This window comes from Eutrigla gurnardus, assembly GCF_963514095.1.
Source record: "Eutrigla gurnardus genome assembly, chromosome: 1".
Classification (NCBI taxonomy): Eukaryota; Metazoa; Chordata; class Actinopteri; order Perciformes; family Triglidae; genus Eutrigla; species Eutrigla gurnardus.
This window is the reverse complement of record NC_139915.1, coordinates 25,311,278-25,326,134: the sequence shown is the minus strand read 5'-3', so window position 1 is coordinate 25,326,134 and position 14,857 is coordinate 25,311,278. Positions and strand designations below refer to the sequence as shown.

Sequence of the window (14,857 nt, the reverse complement as noted above, 5' to 3'; positions counted from 1 at the left end):
AATTGAATTACACATAGAACACAATGCTTTCATGGCTTCTTAGAAAACTGTAATTCAATCTATTTAGTACAGAGAAGAAACAGATAAAGTCAGAATTAAAACATTTCAAAAAGTTTTTGCTGCATGTGAAATTCAAGCACTAATACGAAGCTGAAGGTAAAGTGCTCTCATGTCTCCTGAAAACAATTTAAATCCATGAGGCAATCTGAAAAAACAAAAACCAACCAGCCGTGATCCGTCTTTATTCTGCTCTTGGCACGGGAAACTCTTCATCAAATAAATACACAAGGCCATAGTTTATAACGGTCGGATCAGGGATTATTTGATTTATTAAAAAAGGTAAGGCGTGGGTTCATCCTGGACGGACTGTTGCACTGACAAGTCAGAAGCAGATGCACAAATTTATGGGAACTTGAGCTCAGACAAAAAAAACAACAAAAAAACAGAAGAAAAAAACATCATGCCAAGTCAAACATGGAGAGAAAGTGTTCAATTATAAAATATCACGTGGAAGAGAGAGAGAGAGGGAGAGAGTGAGAGAGAGAGGGGGGACGCCAATTTAAAAGCTCGCATTTGATATCCCTTCAGCTGGAGAAGACGAGTCTTGTAGTTGCTTCAGAATGGGCAGTCTTCCCTCAGATGCATCTGGACAACAGCAGCATCGGGTCATGGAGACGGGTCCCTAGCTCTACCAAGTACGGAGGACCACCTTTACGCCGCACACCTTCACCTTTCTTTAGTCACGGCGACATATTCAAATAACCAAGTTAAGCTTTATTCTTATGGGGGATGTTTTCAGGGGATTGTTTGATTGGGTTGCCTGTTTAGCGCGCAGTACGCCCTGCGCGCGCGGTGTGACGTGGGGAGGATTTCACCTGCTATTGCTGGGCATCAGACTACACGTGCGATGTTTTATCGTAACGCTGTACAGGTTTATCAGGTCTAGGAGGGATCATGTCACCTATCCCGCTGGCACTCACACGTGTATCGCTGTTACTGAAACTTTACGCACAAACACTAAACCTCTCCAAACTCTTTTGTTTGCCTCTCTTTCCCTCCTCTCTCCCTCTCCCTCTCTCCCTCCCAGCCCGTGTACGCGGAGGTAGCGGCTGTGGTTTCGGTTGGAGAACACTCGCTTGGAATCGCCGTCCTCAGGAGCGCCGACTCGCACCATCCGCGCCGCTAGAGACCCGCAAGGGGGGGCCGTGAGAGCACCTGGCCCGCGTGGGGGCTCCGTCCGAAGATGAATATCCAGGTGCTGCCGGAACACAAGCTGTCGTCGGTGGCCCCGCTGAAACAGTGCAATGTGGAGAAAAAGGAGGTAGAACTCATACTGGTGAAGGACCAGAATGGCGTCCAGTACACCAGTTCCTCCATCATCCCCACCCCCCTCCATGTCCCGGCTCCTCGCGGACTTGACGACGAGGAGAGGGAGACTTGGGGCAAGAAAATAGACTTTCTTCTGTCGGTTATTGGCTTCGCGGTGGACCTGGCCAACGTTTGGAGATTCCCCTACTTGTGCTACAAAAATGGAGGAGGTGAGTGAACCGTGGGTTTATTATCACTTCAACGGGTGCAGCTTCAAAAATGAGAAGGGGTCAAAAAAACTTAAGACGCGCCAAATTAGTCAGGTAATAAATCCGTAGTCACATAAGAATAACGGTAAAAGAAAAAGGCGGGACAGTGTCGGTCAGGTACATTGCTGCGTACCATATCAGCTTTTTTTATTTGCTGATGTTCTCCAGGAGTCAGGTGCTCTTATTTTTACTTTGAACTCAAAACAGCGAATGTGTTGTCAAAGCAAATAACACAGCCTTGTTACTCAGATTAGATTTAGATTGCAGTTGTCGTTATAGTGCCTTGTAATCTACAGGAATAAACTTTTTAAACGTCCCAGGAGTATTGATGGAAGTGTATTTACTGTGACGCGATGAAGGAAATACCTCATTTCATCCAGGCATGCACATGGGGAACCAAACTGTAAATTGACTCTCTGGGTTACTGGATACATAACCAGCCTTAAAACGACTGGAAGCTGAAGGTGCACTGTGGTGAGCGGGGAGAGTAACCAACAGGTTGTTTTATCTGCCTTTTGTTTGCTTTTCAAGTGTTTAAAACAAACTCTGTACTAATAAACTAATTACACTGTTATTATAGAATTGCCCACTAGGATTGGCTCCAGACCCTGTTAAGGGAATGTGTGAAGGCCTACAGACAAATGATGGATTGATATTAAAATTGCTTTAATGTGCCATTTTTTTGTTCTGTTAATCCAGCAGTTAATAAGAAAGTGTTTTAAGTGTACACAATGAAAAAAATGGCTCTTTTTGTAAAGGCATGAACAATTAGCGGCGCCGCAGTATACCGCCATTGATGAGAACCGTGATATATTATCATGAAATACCGAATGTTTATAATAATCGTAATAAGCGTATAAATAACCCAGCACCTTTTGAATACGTTTGTACCTATGGTGACACATTTTTGAGTGTAATTTATTTGCTGAAGAACAAAACGCACGATAAACAAAGTTAACAATAAACACAACACATACTTCAAATTCTCTAATAGATGTCACAACAATATTGTTTTTCGTGAATTCCTTTGGCCACGATAATAATGTAGGGGAAATCTGATATTCCTGATAGTGTAAAGACACTGCTCTGCTGTGTTTCATATCGCTAGATGATTAATGAAATGATTAATATCTGCTTCATTTAATTTAAAATAGATTGTAAGGTTTATATGTCTATTCTAAATGAAAATTGAAAAATAAGCGCCTGATCTCCGGTTTACTCAGTAAGTCTGAACACAAGAGGAACAGATCGCCGTCTTTCACTGTTTTCAAAACTACCGGACACTGAAGCTGCACAGTGTGTGGTGTTGCATCAACAAAGGATTGTCGTTTCACCGTCGCCGTTCATCAACAGAGTGCTCACTAGAACGTGAGCCCCGTCCTCTTGTTTGCCTTGTGTGTCCATTCACGTGGTTGAAAATCAACATGTTGTTGCTCAGTGCGCCCCCAAAGGGTCCACTCCACCGCTGGCCTGTCAATCATATTAGCCCTCAGCAAAATGTATTCATTGCTGTGGATAATGTGTCATTTGAGATGGACAATGTCAAGCACAATTCAATTATGGGAGGTCATTTCCTTGTTGGTGGATGTGCGACTGAGGCCCAGCATGAAAATAGCTGTGAGCCTTCCTGCACGCATGTTGTGGTGTGCTGGTTTTTTTTCTCCCCCCCCCAACACCACAATTAATTCCACATTTTGCTTGTTGAAATTAATTAATTCATAACCCTTGTTTGGCACTATACAAGACAAGACATTTGCTAATTATTCCAACTTCGTGGGCGACCCCTATACATATAAGCCACACAAGCAGGAAAACACTCAAAAATGTACAGAATTAAAAAGGTAATTATTTTTCTTTCCAGGTGCCTTTTTGATCCCGTACATTCTTTTCTTGGTCATCGCGGGGATGCCATTGTTCTACATGGAACTCGCCTTGGGCCAGTACAACAGGGAAGGGGCAGCTACAGTTTGGAAAATTTGCCCCATCTTCAAAGGTGAGCTTTAACACAAATACACATTCGCTCCGCTACACACACGTGAACCTTCCTCTAACCTCGACGTCGTGCTCCTCGGCGTCTTGCCCTTTCATTCCATCCCTGCGTCCTCGTCCTTTCACCCTCACGGGTTCATAAGCGTCACTTGTAACTAATCTCTCTGTCACGCTGCCTATTGCACTTTTTAACCTCTCTGTATTTTTTTTTTTTTATCTCTCTCCGCTTGTACTTCTAACCTTATACCCCCCGTCTGTTTTTTTTTTTTTTCAAATGTCAATTTCTAATTTGTGAGGCCGAAAGCAAACCGGGCTGGCGTCCACGGCATGAGAAACACAGGGGTCAATGTAATCACAAGCCAATCAATTAAAGTAATCAGAGACAATCAAAAATCTCAACTCAAGCAGGACCGATCATGCGCTTTTGTCCTAGAGAAGGCTTTGAGTGCATTATAAATGAACTGATGTATGTTATATATAATATAATATATATAATATACAAAATATATTTTCGCTTGTGGTATTGACTTAAACTGCCCCCGTACGTCAGCACTAAAAAGAAGATCCAAGAACTTTCAACTGGAAAAACAACAGCTACGCTTTCATTGTGAACTTTTACACAAAAGATTATTATTCGAAGCATCGCGTTTCAAACCTATGTCTAATAAGTATCTTGGCCTGCACTACTGAATCAGCACCAGCCTGTGCTTTTGTTGGCTTCGGGGGTGAGGACAGCTTGTTTTTTTCCTGCTGAGAATGAGCGGGTGATGGATTTATAGTGATAGCTTCTCCGTTTTCACGTAGGGATTTCACATTCCAGTGGGCACAAAACAACTCATCCCAGATCAAACTAAGATGAAAGTGCATGAATGATGGAAAAGCAAGCAAGGAGCCCTCGGTGGGATGTGTTTGAATGTGAGTGTAGCTTCCACTACACTGCTGATGGAACGGTGTGTGTACCGCATGGAGCGAAAATATGTTGTAAGGTGAACAAGGCCTCAGATATGAGGCAAAAATGGCATCAGTTTATCAGCAAAACGTTACTATAGGCAGCTATTATCTCTATATAGCACAGCTAACAGCGTGTGGAGTCCTGAGAGTTGCAATTACTAAATGAAACCTATGTTCACAGGAGAAAATATATCATAATATGACTTGGTGTTCCTCAGGTGTGGGCTACACTGTGATCATCATAGCCCTGTACGTTGGTTTCTACTACAATGTCATCATTGCCTGGTCCCTCTACTACCTGTTCTCCTCCATGACCAATGAGTTGCCATGGCTCAAATGTGGCAACTATTGGAACAGTGAGAACTGCACCGACCCCCAATCCTTCAACGCATCCACCCTCGGCAATGGGACGTCCTACGCCAAGTACAAGATCACCCCGGCAGCAGAGTACTATGAGTGAGTACTATTCATTTATCACAGTGACCCTTTTAGGCCATTGTGCACAATTTACATTGTATGCAAATATGTAATAGAAACACTTTACGATATCCTTCTCCAAGTTTCAACAGGACCATAATATCCTGTAAATCACACCTATTCATGAGTCAGACCCAATTAAATTCCCTAACAGCACAATCAATAGCAACAAAACACATCAGATCAAGTAACACAGTTGGTTTAATTTCTGTTGCTCTCATGTAACTCCCTCTGGCAACATCAGCTTTTTAAGACATGGAGGCTGAACCTACTCTGAGCTTGTTTAAGAATCAAAAAGTCAAGCTATTTGTTAAATGCTAAAATCCAGTGAGATCTTAATCACTGTTACATGGATAGAGGCTAATATTTTAATTACAGGACATTGATAATTGCAAAAACATCAAAGCGTTGGCCTGCATCCCGAATACGGCCACCGTCTCTATCTGCAGCATGTTTATCTGCAGCGTGTTTATCTGCAGCATGTTTATCTGCAGCATGTTTACATGTACACTGCTGTTCGTTGTCTATTCGTGGATGTTTGTTTCATTTGAACATTTAATGCCGATACAGTTTTGCTGAGTCAGCATCAGTGCTTTCACACGTTTTTTCGAAATAATACCATCTGCTTTTAGCAGTGTATTATGATTGTAATAAATAGTCCTAATCATCCACAATGCTTTATAACAACAATCATAACAAATTAATCATCTAAAATGACTAATTAGGCCAAGTATAAAGATTTGTGTTCTTTACTTAAATAATGTTATTCTGTTATAATGCATTATACAAAGAGTACAATGTATTACAACAATGGGAATTAAAATACACTGACCCTTGCAAAAAAAAAAAAAATACACAAATGTCAGCTATCCTCAAGTATTATGATTGACCCATTAAACCATTATATTATGCATGATGATGTGTTGTTATAAATCATGAATTTTCACGAGTGCTTATAATAATTATATAGTGCAATAAGCAGATTATAATGTGAGATTATAGACATGGGGCTTCATAGCAAATGTTACCAATGCTTGAACTATAAAAGGAGTATACATAAGTTCAAATGCACTCTTTGAAGTGCATGAAAAAAAGGCTCCATCTGTTTATACTTCAAAGACAGCCAGTTCTTCCTCAGCCTCTAGAAAGACTGACTGTGCAGCCCAGAGGAAGTCTGTGAAGGGACTTGGACAGTACAAGGGACACGTGCTAAGCGTGACGCATTGAATACATTGAGCACGCAGCCCAGCAAATAATTGAGCTTGTTAAACTAAACTAAACTAAAGTTCCACTCCCACTGGGCTGCACTGTCTCGTACAGTATGTTTACTTGATCAGGTTCCCTGGAAATCTTTTAAACCCCCCCGGGAGGCTGAAGAGATCAGCATTCACGTGAAAGCTCCAGCATTGTGAATTACGACACTTACAAAAAGAAAGTGATGCAACATGGAGCATTAAATCAGAAGGCAGACTATATATCCCACTGTGGACGTTTACAATTCTCTCTTAGTATGAAAAAGTAAATGTGCATAGACAGAAAATAGGGCACTTGCATGGGGTTAGGCTCTGCAGGGGGCAATAAATCCTCCTGCTTCCAGCGAGCTTTGAGCACAGGAGCAAAGCCAAGGCACAGCAGGACAGCGTGGGGCCAACTGAGTAAACAGTCTCGTCACCTATTACACTCTTCAGATCCACAAATCCTCTTGAGCCTACCGTCCTCAGCTATCACGAGCGTGTAGTTTGCAAAAATTAGACTTGGTTTAGACCAGAGCTGACGTGGCGTTCAGGTGCTCAAGCTTAATTTATTGTTGATAAAGTTCAAGTTATTCATGATAACATGCAACAGCACTGTGCGTGGTCATAAAGCGTATGCCTTTAATTTTAATACAAAAAGGGACGTGCAATTTCATTGATTCACCGACACCAATGACGACGACAGCAAAACAGAGTACTGAGACCACTTTGTGTCCTGAAAGCTGTCTTAATGGATTTTAAAACAGGGTGCTTTATTACCAAATATCATGTGAGGAACACTATTCCTATTCCCATACTATTCCCCAAAGTTATTCAATAAAAGTCAAAGTTTACACCATGTTGCTATGTGTAGCACTGAAAAACAAATAATCAAAATCATTGTTGAACAAGCTGGTACATCATGTGGAAGCTGTGGAGTGAAATGGGCTATCTGAATGCAACCAAAAACATGGTTTCTGCTCAAAACCAGACCTGAAAACAAGAGTTGTTGGCATCCATCTGTGATTCATTGGATTGTGCAGCCTTAAGAGCTCAGAGAAACCTCCAAAATGTAATTCCAAAATCACAGCATCGTGTCTTTGACCTCAACAGAATAAAGCGGTTCCGTCTCATCGCTTCCAGGCGTACAAGTCATGAAGCAGTCGGGCTACGCTTCATTATACCTGTCAGTGATTGAGCGGCTTTTGTAACCCCCCTCCCCTCCAGACTTTCTCTGTCTTGGTAATATCTATAATTTTCGGAAACCATCAACCTGACATTGGCGTCCACTCCCAGCAGGTCCAGGTGTGTGGAGGTGAGATAAAACCAGAGCTTACACTCTGATATTGTTCTTTCCTGCACATACACGGACGTTTCATTCCCACTCTCCGAGTCCCTGTGGGCTATGTTGCTTTTTAATTATGTCTTGTATTGATGTCCTGTTCGGGGTGTAACCTGCCTTCGCCCCAAAGTCAGCTGGGATTGGCTCCGACCCCCACGACCCTTAACAGTATACGTGGTTCCAGTTAATGGATGGATGGATTGATGTAATGTTTTCTTTGGAGGACCCGTTCAATAATTGTAAACATGTTCATGTGTGTCACTGCAGCAAATACCGTGGGACATGTGAATAGCAAAATCAACCGTAGTTTTTTTAACAGAGGAAACAAGGAAAAAATCAATAATAATCATCAAATCAATAATTTCTCGTTAATAATGTATTATTTCAACCACTTGCAATAGATCTGCTATTAATCAGAAAGTTGCAATATTTCTGTCTTATTGATAGTAAATTGTCTAAATCAACACAAGATTTGCTCAACTTGCTCGCTCAACTAGGCACGGCCATTTTTATTTTTATTCAACCAACTCTACACCTGCATTGCATCTGACTTACGTCATCAACCAAATATCCAATTACGAATGTAAAGCGCCTAATTGCCGTGCCCGCGTATATAACCGATTATAGAATTTATATGATTGCATCTTACACATCTCTATTATGGTCTGTTTTTTTCTAGCAACTCTCAATTACATGATTCATACAGACAGGAGTTTAAGTATTGTGTTTTTTTTTAAAAAAGTAGAGAAGGTACAAGGTATTCTTCTCGCAAAAAAAGTTAAAAAGCCTTACATTTTTTTGTGTTAAGATTGAGTTCCAAACAAACAGCCTTCCTCAGGGAGGACCCTCCGCACATTTCCCCAGTAGTAAATAAAGATGATTGCAAACATCTGATACTCCAACTGCAAATACGTCAGCAAGAAGCCAATAAACATATAGATGACAAATGTAAAGTATAACCTACAGAGTGGCTCTACAGGGAAAATAATGAAACAAATTAAGAAAACATAGATGGATGGACTACAAAACGGGGGGAAAGTCTTATTGATGTGTATTGATGTGTAAATCAATGTCTCCATTTAGTCCTAAAATTTCAGTCGATCACCTCCAGGATATACATTTTGATGGTGTCTAGGTCCAATAACCACAGGCTGTTTGGATTGCAGTTATGCATATAAAAGTGTGTAAAAGTGCCTCGCCGTAGGGTAATTATTCACTTCTGTGATTGCATACTTGTGCTCAGAGATTCTGTCTTGCAGTTGTCTGTTTAAAATATATAACTGTACATAGCAAACGTAGTGTTACAGTTAATTCTTAAAGTTTAGTCTTAGAGTTACTGAACTGTTTACATGCGTCTTGTGGGGGCCCTCTTGAAACGTATCTTAGAAGAAGCAGGAAAAACAATCCCGAGGGCTGGGCTTTGTTTTGTAAGCATCCTGGACAGTTTTTGTTGAGGTTGAGTAGCCTGCTTTTCAGACGTTTGGTCTGTCTTCCTATGTACTGTAGTGTGGAGCTGACCAACCTCACCCTTGGAAATAGTCAGAGCTAGGAAATTATCATTATACTATTAGTATTCACAAATATCATGTAACAGTAACAGTTTCCCCCTCAGAACCAGTCCTCCAATTTATTTGATCACTATAGTTGTTTTCATCCATGAAATCCTTTCCCATAAAGCTAAAAGGAGGTTAGTATAATTGAGAAAAACAAAAGCTCACATAGCAGAACCCGAACTTCAACATACAATTGGCCTGGGAAGAGAAACACATTATTTTGTGTTGTGTTAATAGTATTTTTATTTTTTATTTTTTTATCAAATTAAGTGTATGTACAAAACAACTTATACCTGGCCAATAAAGCTTGATTCCGATCAAGTGTGTACAAAGGGGACATGCATGTTTAAAATAATTTACATTTAGGTCATTTAGCAGACGCTTTTGTCCAAAGCGACTTACAATAAGTACATTTGTCAAAAGAAAGAAACAAAGTTACCACAACATATCATTGCCGATAAAGTAAGAGCTAAATGCATATTAAATCTACTTCCATCTATGAACACCACACTGCAAAATCAAGCAAACTTTTACATCTTTAGACAAAAAATCTTTAGACTTTCCATCTAAGGGTCCCTGCTGGCAGCCGTGCAAGATTCAGTTTCAAAATAATACGTTTTCGGGAATATAATTTTTTTTTTTTTTTTAAATGACAACACTGACCGCACCAGCTCATTTAATTAGTGCACAGTCTTATCCTTTCTCCTTGGATGTAGCCTGAAGCAACCACATCTGATTTCATGTCAAGGATAACTAGACTTGATAAATAGACCTCATTTAAACAAAAATAGATCTAATTACATAGACACTTTCACTCAATCTCACATGCAATTTATCACATTTGTTGGAAGGATTACATTAAAAAATAACACATAGTACATTTGTTATTAAACCAATTAGGTTGAAATTAGATAGAATCCCCCAGCTGCATTCTGATGCCCAAGTGAGTATGTAGTGATATTTATGTCCCATTTCTTGTTCTGTAGCCAACATGAAGACCAGGCCACATCGTGTGCCAGCCTAAAGTATACAGAGACCGACTAATGGCAACAGTGAGTGTTAGGATAGCAGCATAACCAGCTCGCTGAGTGAGCAGCAGATGTACAAAGAGGCCTTGAAGCATTATGACACAACACCAAAACGAGGCCTCCGGGGTCACAGCGTAGACTCTAAAATTCCCTTCCCATATTAAACGACGTCTTCGTGCCGCTATCTGCGTCCCCAAAGACCCCATAGCTTTGGATCTATTCATTATTCTTATCAGCCAAAGATAAGTAAATGCTGAAGAGGAGCTTCACAGATCCTCGGGTCCCTTCGGACTGCATGTATGAACATACTTCGGATTGCGTGTTCCTGAGGGTGTTTTGTCTCCGGCCGTTGTGTAAGCAAACTTAGATCCAAATCCAGTTCCGCTGTTTATCAACCCATAACATCACATGTCCACTTAATTGAATCTTTCTTGAAGTAAGATTTAGGACAAATGTGAAGGGAACAAAAGGTGCTTTTAAACCTTCTACAGCTGATTTGATATCCAAATAAAAAAACAAGTCGCTCTTGGTTGTGAAATACGCTGTGCAGCTTGATGTTCCTCGAAAGGTGCAGGTGACCATCTATGATGATGTAATGACTGTCCACAGTCCCTCCCCTCAGACAGTCTGAGTCTGCTGCTGGTCTTGTTTTTGTTTCTATCGGCTGAGACTTGGTGAATACAGTTTTCCAACATCCCGGTCTCACTGCCCAAACCTGCATGGGCTTATCATAAAGTGTCTGTAATCACCAAATTTAGCCTTAGTTATTTAACCCTCTTCAGCACGACATGGTCGGTCGATTCCTTAGGTTTTGTAGTTTCATATGATATCAGTAGCTCTAGCTTTTAGACTGAGCCTTCTAAAGCCAGTAAAATACATTATATTGATCTCAGAGGGTTTAAAGTAGCCAACAAAAACACAGGCATACCTGTGCAGCAGCGTTCACATGCTGAGGGTTGTTATATATTTATTTGCTCGTGAAAATTGCTCAGCTTTCATTCATTTCTGCGATTCTGGCCAGTCTATACAAGCCGTGGTGTTGGCCAGCATGAAAATCTATAAAGCAGCAAACACTCTTCAATTGCCAAATATCTTTGTGCTGTGTTCACTTTCCTTTCTGGCATTGTAGCGTGACCACCAAGGATGTCCTAAATGTAAGTGGAAATCCTTAGAAAACATTTGAATTCTAAGAATTTTCTTAGAATTGTGTCACGAGGAAGCTTTATGAATAATGCCCTGAGATGCACAGAAGTAATAGTTCCCAAATATTATGTAAAACATATTCTCATCTATTAGGCCCATTTTCTGTCACACTATTCTTCAGAGACTTTGAGCTGTAGGCAGGTGAGCCCCTAACTGCCACCAGATGACAGGGCAACATACTGAAAGCAGCTTCTGACACTTGACACATACTTGTCATTCATACATACATACTCTACTTCTTACTTATAATCTAGTCGTGCTAAATCGTACGCTTCCTTCAACCAGACGTTCAATGGATGAGCTTGCAGCTGGAAACAATATTTAGATAAGTGGAAAAGACACCATTTTTCCAGGTATAATATTTCTATACATTTTTAGACCAAATATTTAATCTAAATGAGTGTTGAGGGAAAAACATTAATTAATTTGTTGTTATTCTTTGGCCAGTGATGAACTGTATGTTGAAGGGAGTGTGCTGTAATGCATGTCTGAAGAGAGCCTCCATCCAGCACTTCTTCATCCCCACCTCAGACACCTGCAGTGTGGGCTGTTGTGCTTCGACTCCCCAGGCTGCTACAGAGCCTTGGTGGTCCCGTTTGACAAACGTGTCCCTAAATGTCAAAGATGTAGCCAAAAGAAATAACATACCATCGAACAATGACATGGGGTTATATCTGCAGGGTTGTGTTGAAAGCTCATTATCAGTGCTCATCGCTGTGCTGTGATTTATGAGACTTTTTTGTTATCTACTAATAATAAGAAGTAATTATTGGTTTCTCCCCGATGACAGTAGACGATATATCAGAATTTAAAAAAAGTTTGGGGATCATGATGGTTTATACATGTCTTTCTGCAGACGGGGTGTGCTGCATCTCCATGAGAGCAGGGGGATCCACGACCTGGGCCTGCCTCGCTGGGAGCTGACCTTGTGTCTCGTCGTGGTGGTCTTCATCCTCTACTTCAGCCTGTGGAAAGGTGTCAAGTCCTCGGGGAAGGTACGGGCCTGCACCGCCCAAACATCAATTGTTGCTTTTCACGACTTCTACTCCATTTGATCAAAAGAAAATACAGAACCCAAAGCAAGTGCGAGTATTTGCAGCTGGGATTTTCCTGTACAGAGACATTTCACAGACATCTTGTAAAAAGCAGCGCGGTATAAACTGTTGGTACTGGGTCAAAAAAGTCAGGGGGCGTTGATAAACAACTGAGGACTGGAGACTATTCTCCCACTCACATTCCAGCCGATGTAATATACTGCAGTTACTTGCATTCACGCTATGAATTAGCAAACACTAGGATTCATCTCACCAGCTACATATTGAGTGTACAGTCATGACATGCTGTATTAGTGTAGCACATCACAAGCACCTTACAGATTCAGACAGTAAAGTGAAGCTGTGGGATTGTCCCCCCCCTCCCCCCCCCCCCCCCCTTTTTTTTGTTAATATATACTGTCGGTTTGTTTATGGAATGGTTAAAAAAAGAAAACGTTCCTACATACATGTATTTTCCTTGTATCCCTGTGTCCATACAGGTGGTGTACATCACAGCCACCATGCCCTATGTGGTGCTGTTTGTTCTGCTGATCCGAGGTGTCACTCTACCAGGGTCCATGGACGGCATCAGGGCCTACCTCCACATCGACTTCAAGCGGCTCAACAACCTAGAGGTGAGAGACACCCCACCCATGGCTGGGGGTCACCATGGGATCACTGGAAAGCTGCAAAAAGGGAATGATTCTTACTTTCAGGATGAAATCACAGGTTTTAATGGTGGACAGAGATTTGTTGATGCCTGGTTTATTATTAACCACTAGGACTTTCAGATCTATCAATTTAGTAAAGCCTTATTTTTGGGTTACTGTAATTCACTCGTGGAGTTTCTCAAACCCTCAGAGTTTAAGGCTCGATTCCAAAAGGTGCCACTCATACAGAATGTGTGTTATTTGAATGAGACATACTTAAGATGCGATATTTCACCAACACCAACCGAGCTTATATGTGGCTAGTGTGGAAAAAAGTTAATTGTTTTGCAGAAATGCTCTTAAATTAAGGTTAAGCGTAACTAATTTAAAGGTTTTGCAAACCAGGACCATGTGTGTGGTCGGAATCATGGAGACAATGGCTTTAAAAAAAAAAGAGAGAAGAACTAAACATTTACCTTCAAGTCAGTCTCTGCTTGGTAGTTTAGTCTGGAAGCATCCGTTTTTTAGAAATTCAAAAGCTTTGTTTGTGCCTTCTTGTTGCCGTAGGTGTGGATCGACGCTGCCACCCAGATATTCTACTCGCTGGGAGCAGGATTTGGGGTGCTCATTGCTTTCGCCAGTTATAACAAATTTGACAACAATTGCTACAGGTAAGAGCTTGCACTTTATTTGTTTCGATAGTCCAAAACGAGTCCACGACAACACAACATCCTGCCGGCTTTAAGCAGCCGGACATTTACTGTGTGTAACCGAATCACGGAGCTGCGGATGCTTATCTGTGCAGCCGACCCCGCCTGGCCAGGTGTTAACAGGACAGATAAAGTCCAGGCCAGGAAGGGTTGCCAGATAGCAGCCAAAGGCTGTCTGTTGACTGGTTTGTCATAGTGCTGCTCTTTTTCAGAAAAAAAAGCAGGCATCATGTGAGCTTATCTTTCTTTTCCGCATTAATGGGTCGCATTGCGGATGTTGGAGGCAAACGCTGTCGGCAAAACTGCATCTTTAGCCTATCGTGTTTGTAAATTCACTACGCCCAGCGGACAAGACATATCTCTGTGGAGCTACACAAAAACTGCTAATGTGACACGATCTCACTGCTGCTGTACAGCTATTAAAAGAAGCAAAAAGGTTCTTATCAAATACATTATGTCCCAACGGGCAAAATATAATGCAAAGTGTCAACACGGATGTTTCCAAGCCAAATCAGTGCTGTGGTTTAAGGTAGAATCATTATGGACCCGTCCTCTCCTGCCGCTCTCATCTCCTCCACTCTTCTTACCCCCCCAAAATGGGGCCTCTCGCCTTCCCCTGCTTTCATGTCCAATTTAGGGAAGTGTGTGGACTGCTGGCAGGTGGGATTCACATTATGAAGCAAAGGAGAAAAAAATCTTCACCGGGTGAAAAGGCAGCAGTCCGGAAAAGCTGGCGCTGTTAGAAAAACAAGCGCTGAATACAGACTTTCGCTTGAATAGCCAGACAGAAATCTGCATTTGGGGGATAGTGCAGTAACTGAGTAGCAGCGTGACCTCCGTTACACCTACCTGGAAAAAAAACATAACCCCGGGAACCGAGGAAAAACATTAGGTATAAATGTTTTTATTTCTCGCCTGAAATCCCGGAGCAATCAGGAGAGGACAAGATGTGGATGTAGGACTGCTGCGGCTCGTTTAGTTATGTAAAATGCATGCTTTTAAAAACGTCTTGTTGCCTGCCAGATGCAAATAAAATATTCCAAGTGATTGATCTAAAATCATAAGTGAATTGAAACAAGTCAGTAAAAAGCTTATTTGATAGTTTTGTAAT

General features: G+C 41.4%; 1 protein-coding gene across 2 annotated transcripts in view; it reads left to right on the top strand.

Annotated features, from left to right (window-relative positions):
• Positions 1 to 1,204: 1,204 nt before the first annotated feature.
• Positions 1,205 to 14,857, top strand: part of slc6a2 (solute carrier family 6 member 2) — a 161,125-nt gene continuing 147,472 nt past the window's right edge. For both annotated transcript variants that reach the window (XM_084035392.1, XM_084035391.1), the window contains exons 1-6: positions 1,205 to 1,538; positions 3,439 to 3,570; positions 4,736 to 4,973; positions 12,209 to 12,347; positions 12,887 to 13,021; positions 13,604 to 13,707. In XM_084035392.1, the coding sequence (XP_083891518.1) occupies positions 1,244 to 1,538; positions 3,439 to 3,570; positions 4,736 to 4,973; positions 12,209 to 12,347; positions 12,887 to 13,021; positions 13,604 to 13,707 (1,043 nt within the window). In that variant the 5' untranslated portion in view covers positions 1,205 to 1,243. The remainder of the gene's footprint in view (positions 1,539 to 3,438; positions 3,571 to 4,735; positions 4,974 to 12,208; positions 12,348 to 12,886; positions 13,022 to 13,603; positions 13,708 to 14,857) is intronic.